Source organism: Vombatus ursinus, unplaced genomic scaffold (assembly GCF_900497805.2).
Source record: "Vombatus ursinus unplaced genomic scaffold, bare-nosed wombat genome assembly UNPS02010193.1, whole genome shotgun sequence".
NCBI classification, from domain to species: Eukaryota; Metazoa; Chordata; class Mammalia; order Diprotodontia; family Vombatidae; genus Vombatus; species Vombatus ursinus.
In genome coordinates, this window is record NW_020949971.1 from 2,884,190 (window position 1) to 2,906,068 (window position 21,879).

The following is a 21,879-nucleotide window of genomic DNA, read 5'->3' on the forward strand; positions in this document are numbered from 1 at the left end:
GAGGTCAGAGGAGTGGGTGTGAGCCCGGGACTCCATCAGTGTCCTCAGCTCCCCTGCCAAAGTCCGGCCCCCGCTCTGCCAGAGTGCCCGGGCACCCCCTCAGCAAGCCGGACGTCTGGTTGGAGACCTCTGCCCACCTTCGCCGGGGCACCAAGGGATGAAGCTGGGGGGAGCCGCAGCCCTTCCTCCCTATCTCTGCCTGGGCACTGCCCATCAGTGCCCGCGCATCTGGGGGCTGGGCAGACAAGCTGGAAGAGAAGAGGGCCTGCCCTCAGGCGGCTTACGCTCTACCGGGGAGACAAGACGTGCGCTTGCACACGTGTGTACGGGACAGCGTGCTAGGTGTGAGCAGGAAGGGCTCCCCCAGTGCGCAGCCCTCCCGTTCAATGCTAAAGGAAACCCTGGACGGTAAGAAGCTGAGGGAATGAGGGACGGCATCCAGGCAAGCGGGACAAGTGCAAAGCCTCGGAGGCAGGAGATGCAGCATCTGCTTCCACTAGTTAGGACCACAGGGCGTGGCGCGGGCGTAAAGGATGGGGAGGCGCCAAGCAGTGAGGACGGCAACCCGGTCCTTAGGCACTGGAGCGCCCCACGAGGTTCTGGAGCATGGAAGGAGCTTGAGGAGGACCACACTGGGCTCTGACTGGAGGCTGGCTTGGGAAGGGGCGGGACTGCAGGAGGGCAGGCCAATCGGGAGGGGGCTGTGGTTCGGAGGCGCGCGAGGGGCGGGGCCCTATTTATTACGGCTCGCCCCATCGTCACGTGACTCGTACTGTTCCTTCGGCTCCTCTCTTTCCCTCCCCTCCTGTGCGCGCGGCCCGGCAGGAAGGGCGGAGCGAGGCACGCCGCATCGGCGCATGCGTGTGCGTGCGCGCCCGCCCGGCTCGCTGCGTGCCCACGCCAGCCCGCGCTCGACCCCGGAGGCGGGAGTTTGTCCTAGCGATTGCTCGGCGTGGGGGCGGGGTGCTGGAGAGCCAGGCTGGTGCGGCACAGCTGCGAGCTCTCGGGGTCTACGGGTCCGGCTGAGATGGAGGCATGCAGCGGCCGGCCGCCCGCTGGGGAAGGTCAGGAGAGCCAGCTTCGCCGGGGCAGCGACGGGCCGGTCCCCCGGGAGGAGCTCACGCCGGCGGGAATGAGTCAGGTTTGCCGCGCATGCGTCCCCTCGGCCTCCCCCTCAGACCCTCTCTTTAGACCTGCGCCCCTCTTTGCGCAGGCGCCTCCTCTCGCTGGGTCACTCCTTCCCCCCGCCCCCGGCCTGGCCTGATTGCGCAGGCGCCTCCTTCGGAGGGGGTCGTTCACCCCCCATCCCTCCCCCCACCAGCCTGCTCCGTGTGCGCAGGCGTGCGGGCCGCCTCCACGTGCTTCCCGCGCTTCTCCCCCCAGCAGGGGCTCCATCCCCGGGCGCGATCGAGGCCTCCCACGCGAGGTCCGCCCCCGCCTGGCCCCTCGGACCCAGCACACGCCTCGTCTCGTCTCGCGTGTTGTTGAATATTCTCTCCCCCCCCCCCCCCGCATTTGTTAATTGCCAGCGTGCATTTGTTAATTGCCAGCGAGCATTTGTTAAGCGGGGCCGCGTGGGCGCTAAGCGTTGTACCAGACCCATTGCTCGATAAAAGCTTCCGAAACCAAGTAGAGAGTCTGAATTGGGGGGGGGATCCCCTCCGACAAAGGTCTCAGGCCCCCTGTGGCTTCCAAGGGCGGGGATTCACGTGGGGAGTTGTAAAGACCCACGTTCGAGTGCCGGCTTCTCGGACCTACCCTGACCCAGGCCGGCCCAAAGCTTCAGTTCCCATGCCCTGCCGAGCCCGTGAGAAACCTGAGGAGGGTCCTGGGCTGCTCCAGGTCCTGGGGGGGGGCTTTGGTGGCCGGCTCTGGCCCCCCTCCCCCATAGCCCGCTGCAGGAATGTAGCAGCCTCCAGCCCGGGAGGTAACACTGTATCAAAGGCAAGGCCTGTGGCGCGGGCTCCTCTGGAACTTTCCCACAGTCAGAGAAGCCTTCTGTGTGTTTTTTTTTTTCAGGGTAAACAACAGTGCCACCTTGACAGGCAAGAAAGAAACGGAAAGAAAGCTGTCGTCTCCAGTCCCAGTGATTTCAGCGACCCAGTGTACAAAGAGATTGCCGTCACCAATGGTTACATTAATCGGATGAGTAAGGAAGAGCTCCGAGCTAAACTTTCAGAATTCAAGCTGGAAACCAGGTAAGTTTTAAATTCCTCCGGTTCGCGTTAGGGCCTCTGGTTTTTGGTTTAGTCTTGACTTGAAAAGCGGCCGGATTGAGAAAGAAGAGAGAGCAGGCGGTTACTTTGGTAGGGGTATCTGTCTCGTGGCAGGCATCGGACGCCAGGGGGCAGCCCTGGATTTGGAGAGGAGCCCTGGGCACCAGGCCAGCTCTGAAGGCCCAGGGGGTAGAGCTTTGGGCCTGGAGTTAGGAAGACCCGAGTTCAAATGTGACCTCCCTTACCTAGCTGGGTGATCCTGAGCAAGTCACTGCCTCAGGGCTGTTGTGAGGCTCCAGCGACACAATGATTGTAAACCTCTTGGCACACAGTAGGCACTTTGTGAATATTGTCTTCTAAATGGGGGAGAGGGAGGGTTGGCTTAGGCCCCTGAGAGGTCCCTTCCAACTCTGGATCTGTGACCCCGTGATCCTGGATTGACAAACTGAGGCGTGACGAACTTGACCATTCACAACCAAGGAGCGGCTGGTTTGGTGCCAGTGCTCCGTGGCTGGGATTTCTTTTCCTTCCCCGGTGATCATTCAGTGGCAGATTTCAGGGTGTGCCTGTTTTTCTTTGGCCAGGAATTGGGAGAGGCTCCCCCCCACTCACCTCAGCCTTCCCTAAAATTGTCTCACCCGGCTTATTTCCTCAGTGTTTTTCACCGAGCCCTGACCAAACACCCTTCAGGAAGTTGGGCCAGATTGACAGAAGAGACTCGCACCTGGGGCTTGATTGCCCCCATTTGGAGGGAATATTTGCTTTCATAAGCTTGGGTTGCCGTTGAGGACCTCCCTGGGCCTGGGTTTTAGCCACGTTAGATGAGGAGAAGGCCTCAGTGATGCCCAGACAACTGGCTTGTCAGGAGGGAGGGAGAGAAAAGGTTCTGGCTTGTGTCTGGCTTTGGTTCATTGGGTGCATTGGGTGGCGTCAGTCAGTAAACACTTGTTGCAGGCCTACTATAAGTCCTTGCCCTCAGGGAGCTTCTAGTCTGTGGTGGGGGGGAGGACAGCCTGCAAACACCTCTGTACCGACAAGCTGTACACGGGGTAACTAGGGGATGCCTGACAAGGGAAGATGCTGGAATGAAGAGGGGGGAAGCATGATGGAGCCAGGGAGGTCAGTAGTCAGAGCAGAGGAGGCTGAGGGGCAGTCCGAGAGGGCCTTGTGGGAGGAATGGCCTGGAGGCCGGGGGCATGGGAGTGACAGGACAGGTGCTAAGGGCTTTGAAGGCCAAGCAGAGCATTTTATGTTGGATACCAGAGGTGATGGGGAGCCAGTGGATGTCACTGAGTAGGGGGATGACATGGTCGGACCTGGGCTTTAGGTGGCTGCTGGAGGGTGGGCTGCAGTGGGGGGACACCCGAGGCAGGCAGACCACCCCCCAGCAGCCAGTTCTATAGTCCAGATGGGAGGCGCTGAGGGTCTGCACTGGGCTGGGGCAGGGTCAGAGGAGAGGTTATGTGTGTGTGTGTGAGAGAGAGGCATGGAGGAGGACTCCTTGGTTGGGAGCCTGAGGCACTGGGAGAGTGGGGCTGCCCTCCACGTAATAAGGGAGGTAGGAGGGAAGAAGGGTCTGAGTGTGCCCAAGGAGGAATGTTCGTATCTGCCCGTTGGGAGAGAGCCTCCTTCATTCCAGATGAGAAATGTTCAGTTCTTTCTGAGTTCGGCACAGTGGACTTTCAGGTTGTAACTTCCTCGCCTGCTTCGGCCTTTGGTGGTTACAGCAGAGGTGTGGAACACACCGCCTCCCCCACCACTCCACAGGGGGCCTGGCCAGATTAAAAGGAGATTGGGAAATTGTTAACAAAATACACTGAAAGGCAACAGAACAGCTAATGTTGCCTTTTAAACCTAACTCATCTGCAGCCAGCCCGGAGGGGACCTGCAGACAAGGTGGCCCGGGAGTTTTTAACCTGCCTTGGAGCCCCTTGATAGGGAAAAAAGATCACATCTTTATTTCAGTATAATTAATTGATTTCCTTTGTAATTCCGTGTATTTATCTCATGCATTTAAAAAATGTGATTCTGATCCGAAATTTCTGGGTGACACCAGCCCGCCAGAGGAGGCTGTGTTGAGAACCCCTGTGCCGGGTCAGCATCCTCACTTTACGGAAGAGGAGAAGGGACCTGTGTTTGCATCCTGTGCGCTGGGGCTCATCTTCTGGCACTGCTAAGGAGGCACAGGTGGTCTGGGGGCCTGAGCCCTGCGGGACTAACACCGCTGGGGTGGCCACGTGGAGTCCATCCCCAGCCAGAGGGGCCGGCCAGCTCCGTGCTGCTTGGTGTTGTCGCTGTCCTGCCAGCCATGGGGAGGCAGGAAGGCCGTGTCCTACAGAAACAGAACAGAAAGTTAACTTTGTCGCCCGCTACCTTTGTGAGCTCGGGCTGGTCACTCAGTGTCTCTCCTCATTTCCTCCACTGTCACATGAGGGGATTGTGCCAGCTGTCCTCTATGGCAGCCCCTTCCAGTTCTAAAGCTGAAGTGAGGATCTTATCGGCACAGCTGATGGCCTAGGAAGACCTCGTAAGCACTTTGTGCCCAACTTTGGAAGGACTGAACGTTTCTCAGGGCCCTCCCAACCCTCAGTCGGCGATCTGATGATCTGTCAAAATAAGATCTTGGGGTGCTCGGCTCAGCAGGCAGAAGAAAGGGAAGAAGCCCCCTGGTGCTGGGTACTCGGGCCTGAGAGTTTCATATCTAGATTTGTTTGTACTCAAGCCTACACTTTGTGGTGTGGTATAAATCCCACTTTTTGTCTCCTGGAGCCTGCCCAGCCCAGGGTGTAACATGGGCACTTGTGTGATTGAATGCCAGGTTCAGACTGAGGAGAGAAGGGATGGGTTGGAACCCCTGTGGATGCTGGAGAAATAGGCGTGTACAGTGAAAGAGCAGGTGTCGCGGGTGCTGTTTCATTGGACGGGGAGCTCTTAGTGGGCATTACAATACTATTCCTGTTAGACGTTTGATCGTGTTAGGTCTGGTTAAATGTTTTAAGTCCTGTTTCCTTCTACGTTGTTTTTATCTGTCTTTTTTCATTTTATGATTTTTATTCTTCCAGAATTGTGTGTGTGTGTGTGTGTGTGTGTGTGTGTTAAATTAATATGCCCCCCCACACTATTCCCTTCCTCCATTGGGCACACTGAAAACAAACAGGTAAACCCCAAAACCGAATCTTTTCTCTTTCCATACCTATCTACACAGCTGAGCAGAACAAATTCCCGCGTTAGCCAGGTCTGAGAACGCGGGTTTCTTTCTGCATTTCAAGTTCATCCCCTCTGGCTGAGTAAATCCCATCGTTGTGTGGAGTTGTGGTGACGTCGTTCAGAGTGGTCTTTCTCCACGTTCCCCTCGTTTGGCCCCCTGCTCTCAGCCTCGGTTCACGGGGATCACCCCAGTTTCCTCCCAGAGTGTCCCGTCAGGCACAGTAGCCCGCCACAATTTGCTTAACCATTCCGCAGAGGAGAAACGCCCCAAGTGCGGGCGGGGCTGGGTCTGTTGGGGTCCTGTTGTCCTCCAGCCCCACCGCACGGTGTTGGAGGGTGTCCTTGGCGCTGCGGGTGCTCTGCACAGGTTCCCCGATTCTCAGGGATCCCAGCACTGCCCTTTCCTCCTGTCTTTCTCCATGGCTTGGGTTGTCCCTGCAGTCTGCCTGTTTGTCCGCTCTGAGCGCGAGCCGTCTTCTCATCTGTCCGCAGGGGCGTGAAGGACGTTCTCAAGAAGCGTCTCAAGAACTACTACAAGAAGGAGAAGTTGACCCAGCAGCGGGAGGATGGCGATGCCGGCGGCTACTATGACTACATCTGCGTCATCGACTTCGAAGCCACCTGCGAGGAGGGCAACCCCCCTGAGTTCACTCACGAGATCATTGAGTTCCCAATTGTCTTATTGAACGCGCACACGCTGGAGATCGTAAGTGAGCCTGGGCCAGCGCACGCGTTAGGTCTGCCTCATTGTCCTCCGCGTGACCTTAGCTGGCCTTCCTGCTGGGACTCTGGTCAGGGACCAGGACCCAGCTGGGTGCCAGCCACAGGGTCACTTGTGGGCTAGTGGGGGGTGCCCCCCTTGGCAGGGTCGCTAGCTGTGAGAACGATGGCTTCTGCTGGGACCCAGGCCTGAGGGAAGACACAGAGCCCGTGACGGCGGTCATGGAGGAGGGGACAGGCTTGTGCCAGGACCAGTAGCAGAGGGGAAGGTTAAGGTGACCCAGAGGCTTGGTAGGGAAAGCTGCTTAATCACGAGAACCGTTGTGCCGCCTCAGGAGGTGAAGAGGGTTCTGGGCAGGGGCCGAGTGACCACATGTGGGCCGTGGCAGTGTGAACATTCCTTTGGCACGTGGGTCGGACTAGATGGCCGTCGTGTCCCTCACATTTCTCAGGTTCTGGGAGTGACCGCTCACTTGATGAAGATCCCTTTAGAAACAGAGCAGGTAAATTGCTCATTTGGCACCTGTGGGGCGGGCCAGGAACCAGGAGAATGGCGTAGCTGGCAGCAGTCTGAGCCACCTGCTGGGAACCCTTGGGGTGGCTAACAGCAGGTGCAGAATTCATGACTGTCAGGCATCTCTGCGCCAGGCAGGTGCGTGCTACGCGTAGCTGTGGATACAAAGAAGGGCCCAAACAGTCCTGCCGTCAAGGGGCTCACCCGCTACTAATGAGGGAGACAGCCACGCAAACTGGATACAGCCAGGATAGAGTGGAAATAAACGGCGGAGGGCAGCACTGCCTTGGGCGGGGGGGAGGCTTCCTGTGGAAGGCAGGCTGTGAACTGAGTGCTGAAGGAAGCCGGGAGGTGGGCTGCAGAGGCCTGTCTTGTTCAGAGTCAGGGAGCACATGGGACAAAGTAGAGTGCTAGGAAGGTGGGAGGGGTCCACCTTGATCTCCTAGGCGACGGGGAGCCCCTGCAGGTTACTGAGCAGGAGGGCCCTGGGCTTTAGGAAAGTCCCTTTGGGAGCTGAACGGAGGGTGGACGGGAGTGGGGAGAGCCCGGGGCAGGCAGACCTCCAGTAGCCATTGTAGTGGTCCAGGCTCAGAGGAGAGAAGGGGCCCATCCAAGAGGTGCAGCTGATGTGTGGGGGATGAGAAAGAGAGTGAGGAGTGCAGAACGACCGAGGGCCTGGGGGGGTTGGCAGTAAACGTCCTCCAGTGTGAGGCGTCCCGAGGGCAGCCAAGGATGTGACAGTTGGATGTCGGCGCTGGATGGTTCTGGACGTTAGCTTAGAGATGATCGTTGAGTCTGGGAGCAGATGAGTGAGCTGAGTGAAATAACCCAGAGGGAGAAAGGAGGAGGGCCCAGGGCGGTGCGAGTCCCAGGATCCCACTCCTGGAGCAGTGGGTCAGACCTGGAGGAGATGCCAGCCAGCACTGAGCCCCTGAGCGCCTGTGCTGCACCTTCAGGCCCCTGCCTCCCCCCAGGATGCCTTCTTTGGGGCCACCCTCCTGAGAAAAGGGGGGCCCTGAGCACCATGGTGTTTGTGGCTGGAGTTCTGACTTTCTTGGCACGGGGTGAGCCGGCTTCTGGAACTGTCCTCAGACTTTGTCTTTTTTACCTAACATTTTCTCAGACCATTTGAAAGCTTAAATCCCAATCTGTCACTCCCCCAGATGGGGCATTTTCTCTGGCGGTCCTCCAGGCCTGGCATGCTCTGCATCTCCATCCCCCTTCGTTCATGCTGGTGCTTTCCCTCGGAGGCGACCTTGTTTTCTGACTCTGGGCTCCCCACTGGGCCAGGAGCGCCCGAGGGCAGAGGCTGTCCAGCCTCTCTGGGGACCCCCAGTGCCCAGCATGCGCAGTCCTTTTTAACATGACCTCTGGCAACGGTGAGCAGTGCACTTCACGCTCAGGCCTTTGCCCTGCCCGTGCTGTTTTTCACAGCACCGATCCATTCCTCAAGGCTTTCAGAGTTGTTGAAATTTTGACGTTGTTGTCATTGGGTTAACTCACTCGACAGCGTGTGGTCGAGGTCTTCCCAGATGCCTCTGAAATTGTCTGTTTCCTAGCTTCTTGGGGCATAGTAACACTCCATTCCCTGCGTACACGGCTCTTTGTTTAGCCATTCCCCTGAGCAGGACGCCCCGGGGCCTCGGCTTTGGGGTGAGCACAGAGCGAGCTGCCCTGAGTGTGGTTGGACGTGGGGGCACTTTTCTTCCCTCTTTGGTGTTGGTCATGGTCTCGCTAAGTCCGAGGGCTTGCACGGTTCCATAGCTCTGGGGCGCAGTTCCAGAAAGGCTGCGCCTGCCATCCGTGGCCCCCGAAGGCCTGTGTGGCGGGGAGAGGAGCTGCCCACGTCGCATAGCCGCGACGTAGCAGAGGGAGCTTCCTGCCTCGAGGGCCAGCCGCACCAGGCCGTCTCTCCAATTACACTGGGATGCCGTGCTTAAGAAAGCAGAGTGTTTGGGAGAGACCAGCGTGCCCAGTCATTGGTTGGGTTCAGATCTTTGGAAGACTCACCAAGGTGGACTTGCGGGGCTGGCCTGGTGAAGTGTTAGTGCTGTGGCTTCCAGCGAGGACTGTGGCGACAGTGGGCTGCTCTCATGGCATCGGCGGTCAGGCCGGGGAGGTGACAGCTGCGTTGGGGTTCTGCGAGCCCTGTGGGAGCTGATGCACCGCACCCTAAGAGATCTTGCCAAGCCTGAGTGCAGAGGGGAGGGAGCACGGGGCAGCTGCCTGTCAACATCCAGTGTTATCATGCTTGCCTTCCCAGAGGGCGTGACCAGAAGGTGTGATGCTTAGCGCTGTCCTGGAGTGGAATAAACGGCCTTAAGAAGTAGTCAGTTCCCCACTGCTAAAGGCATTCAAGCCGTCCCGGCTCCCCCCTGGGCCTGGGCGAGCTCTCTGCCCCTGGCAGTGCAAGGTCTCCATAGGGCGTCGGCAGTGGCTGCGGCCGTGACCCCGGAGGCTCTGGGAGGCAGAGGAACAGGCTGAGGTGGGGTGTGTGAGGAGCCGGAGAGAGACTGGTTCCACCTGGGGTCCCAGAGAGGGCGCTTCCGGGTGCTTCCTCTTTGTGAGTTGCTGTCGTGGCAGAGATCGGGGGGGCCCTCGGCAGCCGAGCCGTCTGCCGTTTGCGCTTGTGGCGTCTGGACAGATCAGCTCAGCCTGGGCGTCGCACCCACCTGTCACTTCCTCCTGCCTTTTATTAACTGGTTCTAAAAAGCTGATTGTCTCCAGGACTATTGGAAGTCTCCAGATTGTCCAAGCCAGCTAACTGTAATTCATTGTAGCCTAGCTTCAGTTGTAAAGATAAGTGAGGGCGCGTGCCGCGGCTTGAGAACGGCCTGTTGTCCTCACCTGCTGACGAGCCGGTGGTCTCTTTGCCTCGTAGGAAGACACCTTCCAGCAGTACGTGAGGCCAGAGATTAACACGCAGCTTTCTGACTTCTGCATCAGCCTCACAGGAATTACACAGGTGATTATGCCCTGGGCTCGGGACTGAAAATGCAGGCTTTCTTTTATGAAGGGAAGGGTTTGTTTGTTTTTTGATGATGTAGTTAAAATCCAAATGATGGTGTTCCTTATCACTTGGCAGTCTTCAAAGCGATTTCTTCAGACTTTGGTCTCCTTAAAAGAACAGGAGGACATGTATAGCTCTGTCCCCCAGATCAGCTGGCTGGAGTTAACCACCTTGTAAGGTTTTCCTCCACCCATCATGGCGGGGATGCCGCTGATGGTCGGTCACGTGGATATCAAACCCTAAGGAGAGGTGCCATCCTGATACAGGGTGTCCCGTTTTATCCATCCTTGTTCACAGGCTGTCTTATGCCAAATCTGGCCTCCTGATTGCGCTCCCTGGCCTTGTGGTAAAGTCGAGAATTCAGAGGCTCCTTCAGTTCAGGGTGGTGGTGGTAAAGTCATTGCACTCCCCACTCGTGTTGGCTTGGTGACAGTTACCCCTAACCCTGAGCCCCCTCCCCAGGGCCTGCTGCCTTATGGAGGGGTTGTGTGAGAGGGGTGGGACGGGCCGGCTTGGATTCAGGAAATGGGCACTGACAAGCGGACATACTTGAGAGGTAAGGCGTTTGCTCCGGCGGCCCCCTTTACTCCCTCTGATTGGCTGAGCCCTTCTTGTACGTTTTACATCTTCAGGAGATGGTGGACCGAGCCGACACCTTCCCTCAGGTGCTCCGGAACGTAGTGGACTGGATGAGGCTGAAAGAACTTGGAACTAAGTACAAGTACTGCATCCTGACAGATGGGTGAGTAGGCGCGGCCCTTTGTGGGCGGACAGCAGGGCTTGCCGAGGGCGCGTCCAGCAGGAGGTGGCCTTTTCCCCTGCCACACTCCTGTTTCTGATCCGTAGAGGGGTGTGGGCTGGAAGAAGGGGAGGCAGGGATCGAGGGAGAGTGGCAGGCAGTCCAGGTGCCTCTGGAGGATCAGCCTCTTTCTGTGTCTTCAGCGCTTAGCAGCCAACCTGCCTGGCCCGTAGGCTGACCGGTGGCCTGACCTCCTCAGCCCCCGGCTGCAGATGAGCGACGGGGAGCTCCCCAGTCAGCGTGGGGTGGTGTGGCAGGGATGCTGCGGCCACGCCGCTCGTCCCTCCGCTCTTCCCTCTCCTAAGCTCCAGCTCTTTCCTCCTCAGTGGCTCAGTGCCTGCTTGTTGGGGCACCCGTGCCTGTCTCCCTCTGCCTCATCCCCTCCTTGTTCCCCTCTGCCTGCTCCCGCCTCCTCTGTGCAGCTTTCTCCTAACACTCACATCCACATCGACCTTTCTCCTCTGACCTTCCCTCACACTTTTCTGTCTGCCCTGCTTATGTTGATGCTTTCTCACGGCCTCTGTGTCTGCTTATCTGGGGGTTTGGAAGTCAGGGAAGTCCTGATTCTGTCAGAAGGTTGGAGTGTGGAAGGAGCTGAAGAAGGAACCGGGGACAGCCGTCTAAGGCCCCGGACCCTGAGGACGGAGTCGTCACTTGTCCTTCCGGGAACGTTTACCTACAGACATCCCCAGGTGCTGTCAGACAGGAGGGCATGCAGGACATGAGTCCTCCGGTGCGCAGGAGGGAGCGGTGACCCTGTAGCATTGAGAAGTAGATGTCCTGAAGACGCAGAGGAAACCAGAGATGTCAGAGACGGAGAGCCGATGAGACGTGGGCCCCCAGAAGCATGGCGGGTCCCTCCTGGGAGCAGAGGGGCAGGGGCACAGAAGCCTGGCTTGTGCTGAGCAGCCGGGGGAAAGGCTGGCGGGACATTTACAGTGAAAGGAGGCTTGTGGAAGGATCAGCTGGGCCCCAGCTGGGCTGTGCAGAACCTAGGGCTGGCAGTGAGGCCTCAGAGGCTGGTTTAGTTAGAGCAGGGTGGAGTCAAGGGAAGAGGCTGGCCTTGGGTCACAGAAGCTGGGTAAGCCTTTGTGGCTTTAGGCCCGTCCTTTCATTCATCTCTCTGGGCCTCAGGTGAGTGCCCAGGTGTCAGAGGTCTCAAGGGCCAGGTTAAGGTGCTGGGCTCTGTCTCTTAGTCATTGGAGGTTTGGGAGCAGACTGGTGTCAGGAGAGCTGAAGCTCACTGGGGCCTGAGGGAGATGAGGTTGGGGGAAGAGAGGAGGACCGGAAGAGGGGATCAGAGCTACAGTGAGGAGCTTCCTTCTTCTTGGTGGTCTGTGGCCTGGCCGGGAGAGAGCAGTCCTGAGTTGCAGGGAGCTGATCCCCAAGATGAGAAGGAAGATGGTATCAGAGAGTGCCTGACCGACCGTCGCCTCTGGTGACCTGAGACCCAGAGGAGCTGCTGACTGATGGGGCGGCCGAGCCGGGGTCCAGCGAGACAGGACTGTGGGCCGGAGGAGAAGGGAGGGGAGGGGCTGCATTGAGTGTGATGACACTTTTACCCCGAGGCATGGCGGCTGGCTTTTCAGCATGAGGAGCAGGAAGCAGAGATCCCAGCGGGTCGTACGGCACTGGCCTTTCTCTTTGCTTTGACCGCACTGAGACCAGTGGGTCACCAGAGTGCATTTGCCCATCTCTCCTGCGGTTCTTGTGGACGAGGTTGGAGTCCGTGAAGGTGTATTTGGGCCCAAAGAGCGGTCGTTCGTGGTTCTGTCGTTTTGGCAGGCGGGGGTTCCGCTGGGCCCTTGGGGCTGACCATCTTGACTAGTGACCTAGCTGAGCAGGCTTATCCAGGATGACCCAAAGGTGGGGGCCGCTGTGGCTAACTCAGTGAGTGGCCGAAAGAGATCCAAATGTCTGGACCGACCAGAGCACTGGGCAGAGTCCAGGGAGCCTGGATTAATAGGGAATGATGTCAGTTCTTGATCCAGGGTCTGGTCACTCCCCCAGGTCGGAGGTGCTGTCCTCAGCAGGTGCCTGGAAAGGATTTGGGGCTTTCAGGACATGAAATGAAACGTGCATCAGCAGAGTGAGATGGCTTTCCAAATGATAGCTGTGCTTGGTGTTTGCATTCAGAACTAGAGGTGTGTCGAGACGGAAGACCCCGTCCTCTGAGGTGCCAGGGATATGAGCATAGAGGGAGGTCCCTGATATATAGGAAATCACAGTGGACGGGGGCTGGGTGGCGGAGAATAGTGTCTGGTGGTTGTCGAGCTCTGCTCTGTGCTGCACTGGTCGGAGGGTCCACACTGAGGAAGAGCGTTGTGACTTTGGAGGTGCTCAGGCTGCCTCTGTCTCGAGGACCCTGAGGTTTTCTGGGGAGCCTGGATCGGGGCACCCGGTGAGGTCTGACAGCTGTGGTTCTGTGTTCGTCTTCTCAAAAGCAGGGCAGTGGTAGCCATTGTTTCCAAGTCAGTGCAGAATTGGGCAGCAAAAGAGGGGAAGTGGGGTCAGGGTGGCCCTTGTAGTGTCCAGGCTGGAGAGGAAGAACCAGGTCCCAGAAGGGCTTCTCCACACCGATTGGCCCAGTTGTGGCAGGTGGACTTAGAGCTGGTCAGGAACCGAGACAGAAGAAGGCCTTCGGAGCAGGGCAGGGAAAGCTTTCTTAAATTGCCTTCTAAGTATTCTACTTTCAATTCTGACTGCTCTTGTCCCTTTCTCCTTTTTTTCTGATTAAAAAAAATGTAAGTGGTTTTCACTTTGTTTCTTTTTTTTTTAAACAATAATGGCAGAAATGGTCCTAATTTTACCATGATGGGTGTCCATTTTGTGTTAAAGCTAATGTATGACAGCCATGAAAGCCATGTTCTGTCCTGTGTTTAATGAAATTAGGATCAGCCTAAGAAGGATGATGTGGTAGGTCCGAAGTGAGTCTGACGACTGTCCGGGAGCAGATGCTTTGCACGGGTGACCACTGGTTGGGCATATGAGACAGGAGGTTCAGGCTGGGTCAGGTGGGCAGCCCTGTCCCGCCTGACTGGGCCCCCTTCAGCCTGGTTCTCATGGGAGCTGGTATTTTGGGGGGGGGAGGCGGGGAGGAAATGGGAGGGAAGGAATTAAATGTGGTGTTACAGCTACAGAGGTGTGAGATTAGAGATGATGACTAGCTGTAAACGGGGGAAAAGTTAAGGCGATTTAAGTCAGAATGAGCAGATCCATGCAAATCAGGATGATTTAAAAGAATTAGTTGTACCTCTAGTATAGCATTTACTTTCTCCTTTTTTTCCCCCTTCCCCTCCAAGTTCATGGGATATGAGTAAGTTCCTGAATATTCAGTGTCAAATCAGCAGGCTCAGATACCCTTCTTTTGCCAAAAAGTGGATCAATATTCGAAAGTCATATGGAAACTTTTACAAGGTAATATTTATTTATTTTGTTAAACAGTGATGCTATTGATGTTAACAGACTTGTTATGCGCCATACTTATGTTGAGGAAGTCCTTTGTTGATTCACTCTGCAGAAATGGCTTCTGGTTGATGTGCTGATTCTGTTTTCAAGTATTACTTTTCATTTCCCAAATTGGAAGTATGCGAGCTGCCGCAGCCGTCCTGGCCCTCCCTTCGGCCTGGTGGCCCCCGTGTGGATGGAGGAGTGAGGAATCCGGGGGGGAGGGCCCTGATCATCGTTTCCCCAGAGCTGCGGCAGAGGCCTGGCCATTCCACGGATGCGATCCAAGTCACCACCCTGGGAGAGAAGGGGGCGGGGGCGGGGTGTCAGGTTTCTTTGTCAGCTCTGTGGGCGACGTCAGCTCCCGGGTGCCGGGTGACCTGCTACCATGACAGCCTGGGGAAAAAAGCAAGACTTGACTTCTCAGGCTCTCTTGGAAAAGGATTCCAAGACTGGACATCGGGGCCCTCTGGCACTTGGCATGGCTAGCTCAGGGGACCGGCATTGGCCGCTGTTCTGATGGATGTCTGCTTTGAGTCCCGTCCAGATAGAAGGAAATTACTCTTGTTAACTGTTGCTGAGCCTTCTAGGAGCCTCGTGAGTCTGGTTTGTGGCTTTCTGTTTTCCGCAGCCATGTTAGAGGGAGTGGGAGGGGAGAGAGAGAGAGAGAGAGAGAGAGAGAGTGTACACGCATGTGCCCCTATCATCTCCTGGTCATGAATTCAAGTGAATCCCATTCATTTTTTTGAGCGTCTTGCCTCCCTTGGCTCAGCCGTTCAGGTGTTGGAAGGTACATCCTCCCCTTACTTCCTGAGCCCTAAGCCCAGGGTCTCCGCTGCCACTGCCACCGCCGCTGCCGCTGGTGAGGAAAGCTCACCGAGGCTCCCTTCCTTCACTTTGGCTTTCTCTCCTGTTTGGCGAGGAGGGGAGTGCCGCTGGCTCTCCAGGACGTCCCCCGGGAGCTTGTCCCTCGAGCCGGGGCTGGCCTCGCAGCTCTGGGGGCTCTCTGTTGGTGAGGAGAGCAGGCACGCTCTGACTCAGATCCTCTGCAAATCAGAGGAGTCAGGCCCCCTGAGCATGGAGTTCATGGGAGCTCATACAGATGCCTCTCATCTCTCCTTCCTTCCTTCCAGTCGGATTTCCCCATCAGCAGCAATTGATTTTGACCCTTGAGTCTAACCAATTGACATCCTTCACTTCAAATTATTTCCTGTGGAGATTGAGGAAGAGTTCAGGAATCTGACCCTGTTTTTCACAGTATCACTCTTCCTTTTGTGGTGGAACTGATGGTCCACAGCACAGCGTAGACAAGTTCTTTCCAGAGGGCCTGCGCCTTGCCACGCTTCTGCATCGTCCTCATATTTGTCACTCCTGATAACATCATAATATATTCCACAGCCTTGATGTCCTGCGAGTCATTCAGTGGTTCTACTGCTAGCTACCCTTTATTTCCCTTGTTTAGCTCTTACATCTATCGATATTTTCACAAAATGCATTTTTTAAAAATTTTTTGAGGTGAGTGAGATTATTGGGTCAAACGGGGAATGGACAGGATGATTTCTTTGCGTAGAATACTGTCAGATTTCCTTCTGCCAAGATTCCACCACCTTCCATACCATTGTTAATGTGTGAGTGTACCCGTTTTATCACTTGCCCCTCAGCACTGAGTTCTGCTGTTTTGGGGTTTTTGGGGGGCTTCTCTGGTTTGTTTTTGTTTTTGCCGGTTTGGTGAATGTGAGTTGCTGCTATGCTCTCATGTCCCCGGTGCATTTTAGGAGAATTTCCATTCAGCGTACTCCCTCGGTTTGGGGCTGGTTATCCCTTCTTATTCTGTGCGATTCTTATCTGTGTTTTCTGCAGATCCTTCTTAAGAGGTTGGTACAGCATCTGACTGTCTTTTAGACATGGGTGTTCATAGGAGTCCCTGTGAAGCACGCGGGGGCTCCTCCTGTCTTGGTGCCTGCGTGTATAAACTTGGTTGCTATTCTAACTAGCCCCTTCCCAGGATCACCTGTGGTTGGGGTGGCCGAGGCCCGGCTGTGTTCCGGCCCGGCAGGGAGGCCTGGGGTCCGCCCTGGCCTTCCGTGTGCGTGTTCTCGCGGAGTCTCCCGTGGAAGCCTGTGACGAGCAGTCCGCTGTGCTTTGTTTCCAGGTTCCGAGGAACCACACCAAGCTGACCGTCATGCTTGAGAAGCTGGGCATGAGCTACGACGGGCGGCCCCACAGCGGCCTGGACGACTCCAAGAACATCGCCCGCATCGCCGTGCGCATGCTCCGCGACGGCTGTGAGCTGCGCGTCAACGAGAAGATGCAGGGCGACCAGCTCACCAGCGTGTCCTCCTCTTCGCCTGTAGAGGGCGCCCCCGCCCCACAGATGCCCCATTGCCGGAATTAGCAGCCGAGGGCCGTGGCCTCCTGGGTGGTGACTCCCAGCTTGGGTTGCTGCCGTTGGTTGAGCTGATTCTGCAGTGCAAAATGCAAGCACCTTAGACATGTGAAACTTTTATTACAGATATATATGCATATGTGTGTATTTTGTTGAACAAATATATATGTATATATGTGTCTGTATATATATTTGTTGAACAAACAGCAGATGGGGAGGGAGTTTTGGAATTCAATGCCACCAGCACTTTTAGTTCTTAAAGTATTGTTAAACAGTCCTCATGTACGTGTTTGTGTGTGAGCGTATGTATACGTTGTCGCGCTCACACAGACGTGTGTGTGTGCGTGTGTGTGTGTGTGTGTGTGTGTGTATATATTATATATATATATATCTCTGGATGTTCCTTTGTGGAAGTGAACTTGACCATTCGCGAATACAAGGTTCCCAGCCTGCGTTCGGGTAGGCTCGTCCTTAGCCAACGTGCGCTCCCTCCCCGGGCATTCTTGCGTTCCTGTCTCAGCGTCTGACTCAGGTGTCCTGGACCACAGGGAGGAAGGCCAAGGTCAGGAGTTGGATGGCAGGCCACCCTCAGACCGATGCACGTGGCACAGTCACTCACCAAGGCACTGGTACAGTTAGAAGAGGTTCAGTTTCTTGGGGGAGGGGTGGGGCAAAATCAGGTCAGGTCACGGGATCTGATGAAAAATTTACTAATTAATGCAGATGACTGACAAAGGAAAGAAAATGGAGTTTGGGGAAAATCACAGAAAACATAACTTTATTTTTATGAAGGTTATGTTCTTAGGCCTTTTTTCCCCTGCCACACAGCGATGGCCTGAAAGTTTGTGAAATCGAGTAAATGATAAGGAGATAGGAGGCCTGCTTAACTGGAATTAGTCTTGAAAATCAAACGTCACCATTCGTGTTCAGCACAGCCAAGAAGGAGAATAATGTCGAATAATGTGTCCCACTCCATTTTATGTTTGTAGGAGAGTGAGGAATTCTTAGCATGAGAAGGTCCTCAGAGATCGCTGGCATCCCTCACGGTGCAGGGAAGGAGGTTTGACCGCGTGACTTGTCAGTTGCTGCCACCCCGCTTGCTGCAGTGTGGGAAGTGTGTGGTCACGCTTGTTTCCAGTGTGTTGTAGATAGGTCAGTTGATGCTGAGACAGGAAAAGATGGCTCTTTTCACTTCTCTCCAAAGAAAACCCTCGAAAGGTGGAGAAAGGAGGATGTTTCACCTCGAGGCACAAACCTGGTTTGGATGTATTTAGAGACTTCTTCTCACTGCTTCTTCCTGGAGCCCAGCTTCTCTAGTGGTCTTCATTTGAACGGGCTGGGCACCCCCAAAAGAGGCCCGTTAGGGGAGGCCTCAGCAGCTGTGGAGCAGTGCGAGGGGGAGGAGGAGAGATGCTCTGGCTGTTTGCAGGGTGGGCGCGTTTGCTCAGTATTGACTGACCTACGTCAAGGAGTGCACCTTTATGGCATTCTTTAGTCTGCTGCATTGTATTATGTTTTTATTTTTATTTTAACTTGAAAATATGCCCTTTATTTAAAGACCTCTGGGTACTTATGCAAGGGTGTACTTGATCAGATGTTTATTCTTTTTGCCTTTGGGGCAGGGGCATGCGGTTGTTCGTGTTGCAGAAGGCATACACCACATTGCTTTAGAAAAGCCAATGTGGATCAGCTCTGAAAGCAGTCAGATCTCACTGTTGCCAGTTTGTTTCCTTTCCCTTTCCAAGGTCCTTTTAAAAACGCCCCCCAGATTTTGGGGAGTCCTTTGTTTTTGCCTTGTTCAGAATGCTGACCCCTTTAAAGTCACCATGCTGTTATCGCATGGGCCTCTCCCTCGGGCTTCAGAAGGTCATGCTCTGTCTCTGCTTTGCTGGCCAAGCCAAATATTGATTTAGTTTGGACACCGTGTACCCTCCCAGCCTCTCTCGGAGCCGCTGTTCTGTGGAATGACAGCCCCTCCTGTCCCTCATCAAGACCATCTTCAGTTCCGTCGGGAAGACCGGCACTTCGAGAGTTCTTGAGTTCATTCCGTTTTGTGGTGGGCATTCCTTTTTTCTCACTGGCCACTCTCAGACTGATGCCTTTCTGGTGTCCAGGCATGCACCTTAGAAGCAGCTCCAGAAGAAGTGTTTTATAAGTGGCCTTTGCCTTGATTTTCCTTTGAGTCATCTCTGATCGACAATGCTTGAAATGCCTGTTTATCCTTGTATCTGTTAGACCAGCGGTTTTTCGCTTTCCCACTTGGTTCAAGCCAGAAATCGCTGCGAGTGCCAAGCGACCCGCTAGTATGGCTCGTCTGTGGTGCCCTTTGGTACTTAGACTGTGGTGCGGCTGTCCGGGCCAAAGCCCCCAACCAGTTACTTTACGGACTTTCACTTCTGTTACTTTCTCCACGACCAAAGTGCCTAAAGAGAGCAGCCGCGGATGGGGCTGCCTGAGGGGGCCTTCTGGAGCCGGCCCGATGCTGGCGGGGCTCGGAGGGTGTGATCGTTAAGTGGAGGGAGGGGCATAGTGGAGGGGACCAAGCAGCAGTGGTGAGGGGGAGCTGCGCAACCAGAGAGCTTGCTTACCACCTTCTTGTACCCGGCACTGCCTGCTTTCTCGGCTTTGTCTTCGATATGTGAAAGTGGGGCTGTTGTCTTTGGGGGGGGAGGGGGGTGATGGGTGGAACTCCTACGTTGTGCGCTTTGTTCTGAAATAAAATCACGCACCTTTTGTTAACTTCCGGGCCCCTGCTTCTTCCTCTTCTTCCCACCAGCATTGGGCACTCTGCCCCCCAGAAGGCGACCCGAGCCTAGAGACTAGCGGCTTAGCCCTGTGAGCGTGAGGGTGGGAGCTCACTGGAGAGAGGAAGGGGCCCCTGGGTGTAGAGAGGGACTGCTCTCGTTCACTCGGGTGCCACTGGAGGAATTGTCTTGGCCGTTGGCCCCCCTTGGGTTCTCTGACCGTGGGCAGTGGAGGGTGCCGGTCCTCGAGCTCATTCCAGCCACCGGCGTCTCGTGCCCGTGGCAGAAGTAGGGAAGGGGGGTGGGGTGGGGTGGGGGATGACTTCCATTTTGAATATGCTGAGTGGGATTTGTCTCTTAGCGATGGAGGACTGGAGCTCTGGAAAGGGAAAGGGTGGTCTGCCAGTTTGGGAGTCACCTGCATGGAGGGAGTGTTGAAACCGTGGGGAGGTCCCGGGAAGAAAGTTCAGGACAAGGATTTCTGCACTGGGGCAGGGGGCAGATAATGTGTATGCAGGCAGCTCCTGGACAGGCGGGGGTGGGTAGCACACTTCATTTCTTTATTTAAAGGTCTAATTGGCTCCTGGTTTTACATCACACACGCGGTGACTTCCCCCTCCTCCCCAGTCTCACTGAGCCTTCCCTTGTCCAAATGGCAGAGCCAGCCAGCCCGCCGTGGGGCAGCACGGGGTCCCTGCAGCCCCTCTCCACGAAAAGGCAGAATGCATCTGTTTCCTCATGCTTTCTGGGCCAGGGTGGATACCCACAACTTTATGGCATCAGGCCTCTTCCCCGGGGCTGACTCATGCTCGCCCCACCCCAGGCACACACTGTCCTTCTGTTTGTTTTGGCTGCTTTTTCCTGCTGCCACCGGACAGAGCGATTGGTTCTGTGTGCCTGGGTTTGGACGTCATCTGATAGTCCCTCAGTCTGGCCACCTTGGGGTCATCCTGGACTCCTCTCTCTCTCACCCCCTATATTCAGTATGGTGCCAAAGCCTCTCGGTTTCACCTTGGCTGCGTCCCTCCTGCCCCCGCCCCACCTCCAGCTGGACGATTGCCAGAGCTGCTGGGAGTGGGTCTGACCGCCTCCGGTCTCTCCCCCACTCCAGTCCATCTTCCGATCAGTTCAGCCACCTAAGTGATTTTCCTGAAGCACAGCTCTGATCGTGCACCTTTTCGCCTACTCAGTAAACTCTGGATCAAATCCGAATGCTGTGTTTGGCATTCAGAGCCGTTCATCACCTAGCCCTCCCCTCCCTTTCTGGTCTTCTGGAGCCTTCCTCCTGACCTTCGGTCCAGTGACACCAGCCTCTTGGCTCTTCCACGAACAAGATGCTCCCTCTCTTGGCTCTGGGCCTTCTCTCTGGCCGTCCCCCATTACCTGGAAGGCTGTCCTTCCTCTGCTCTGTCCACTGACCTCCCTGACTTCCGTTAAGCCCCAACTAAAACCCCACCTTCTGCAGGAAGTTTCCCCAACCCTAGTGCCTTCCCTCTGTCCATTCTCTCACGTTTATTCTGCCTGTAGCCTGTTTGCACATATTTGCCTGTTTGTTGTCTCTTCCATCAGACTGTAAGCTCCTTGAGGGCAGGGACCACCTTTTGCCTGTGGTCTCCCCAGAGCTTAGTGTAGTAGGTGCTTTTGCTGTTGTTCAGCCGTGTCCAACTTTTTATGAGTCCATTTGGGGTTTTCTTGGCAAAGATGCTGGAGGGGTTGGCCATTTCCTTCTCTAGCTCATGTTACAGATGAGGAAACTGAGGCAAACAGGGTGAAGTGACCGCCCAGGGTCACACAGCTAGTAAGTGTCTGAGCTGGATTTGAACCCATGAAGATGAGTCTTCCTGACTCCGAGCCCAGCACTCTGTGCACTATGGCACCACCTAGTGGGCCATCAACGACGACAATGACAACAGTCATTCTGGGTGTTTCTATGTGCCATCTTCCCTTCCCCAGGGGAAGAGAGAGGACCTCGGTCTAACCAGACTCTCCCAAGGACCTTGGACTAGATGACCCCAGAGGTCGTCTGGAGCAGGAGGCTGAGGACCAAAGGAGGCGACTGCCCTGACCGAAGGTGTAGAGGCAACATGGACCAGAGCCAGGGTTGAAACCCAGGTCCTCCGTCCCGAATCGAGCATCCGTTTCACCATTCTGTGCTCATACCCCGGCGCTCCGGGGAGGCAATGCGCACCGAGTCTCCTTTTGGAAATTCCCATCCAAATTCCCTCCTTGGAACTGAGTGTGATTGGCCCCAGAGTCGGCTTCTGAATGCCATTCCTTCCACTGCCACGCTCTTTCTCCCCAATACCTGGAGAGGGAACGGGTGAGGGTGTGTGTGTGTGTGTGTGTGTGTGTGTGTAAGGGGGAGAGGGAGAGACAGACACAGAAAGAGAGATACAGAGAGACACAGAGAGAGACATGGGGGGGAGAAAGGAGAGAGAAATGTGGAGGAGGGGGAGGAGGGAGAGATTCATAAAACCCGGACCCTCTGTGAAGTAGAATTCTTTTCCAAAGAAGAACATGAGTACAGATTTGAAGGACAGAAAGAAAAGATGGCCTACCCACAAGATGAGAGTGAGGGATGACGAGGGGACGGGGAATGGTCAGGGTGCTCCCTGACGCCCTCGCCGTATCAGGAGGAATCCAGCACGTCAAAGGGACCCTCTGTGGCGATCTGGAGGCCCAGGGGCAGTAGGCGTGGAGGGGCTGGGGTCTGCAAAGTTGGGGTGAAGTCCCCAGTGCAAGCCCCTGGTTCCATTGGGAGGTTTGAAGTAGAAAGCATCCACATGCTCCCAATCTCGCAGCCGCCAGCCTACTGCCGGCCTCAGTGCTGATGTTG

General features: G+C 55.7%; 1 protein-coding gene across 3 annotated transcripts; it reads left to right on the forward strand.

Moving 5' to 3' along the window:
- The first annotated feature begins 941 nt into the window (after positions 1-941).
- ERI1 (exoribonuclease 1) lies at positions 942-18,960 on the forward strand. 3 transcript variants are annotated; one of them, XR_003568385.1, is made up of 8 exons: positions 942-1,141; positions 2,020-2,198; positions 5,916-6,129; positions 9,539-9,622; positions 10,300-10,409; positions 13,769-13,883; positions 13,987-14,510; positions 16,066-16,155. XR_003568385.1 is itself a non-coding variant. In XM_027853730.1 (7 exons), exons 1-7 carry the CDS (start codon positions 1,028-1,030, stop codon positions 16,306-16,308), a joined length of 1,059 nt encoding a protein of 352 aa, XP_027709531.1. In that variant the 5' UTR covers positions 945-1,027; the 3' UTR covers positions 16,309-18,960. The 3 variants fall into 3 exon arrangements, 1 of the variants encoding a protein (XP_027709531.1); XR_003568386.1 differs by having other exon boundaries at positions 13,987-14,519; positions 16,066-16,141; XM_027853730.1 differs by lacking the exon at positions 13,987-14,510 and having other exon boundaries at positions 945-1,141; positions 16,066-18,960.
- The last annotated feature ends 2,919 nt before the right edge of the window (positions 18,961-21,879 follow it).

Excerpts from the sequence above, each read along its gene's own strand:
- ERI1 (XM_027853730.1), top strand. The coding sequence starts at position 1,028 with ATGGAGGCATGCAGCGGCCGGCCGCCCGCTGGGGAAGGTCAGGAGAGC. Across the intron at positions 6,130-9,538 it reads ACGCGCACACGCTGGAGATC|GAAGACACCTTCCAGCAGTA; the intron begins GTAAGTGAGCCT and ends TTTGCCTCGTAG. Across the intron at positions 13,884-16,065 it reads CATATGGAAACTTTTACAAG|GTTCCGAGGAACCACACCAA; the intron begins GTAATATTTATT and ends CTTTGTTTCCAG.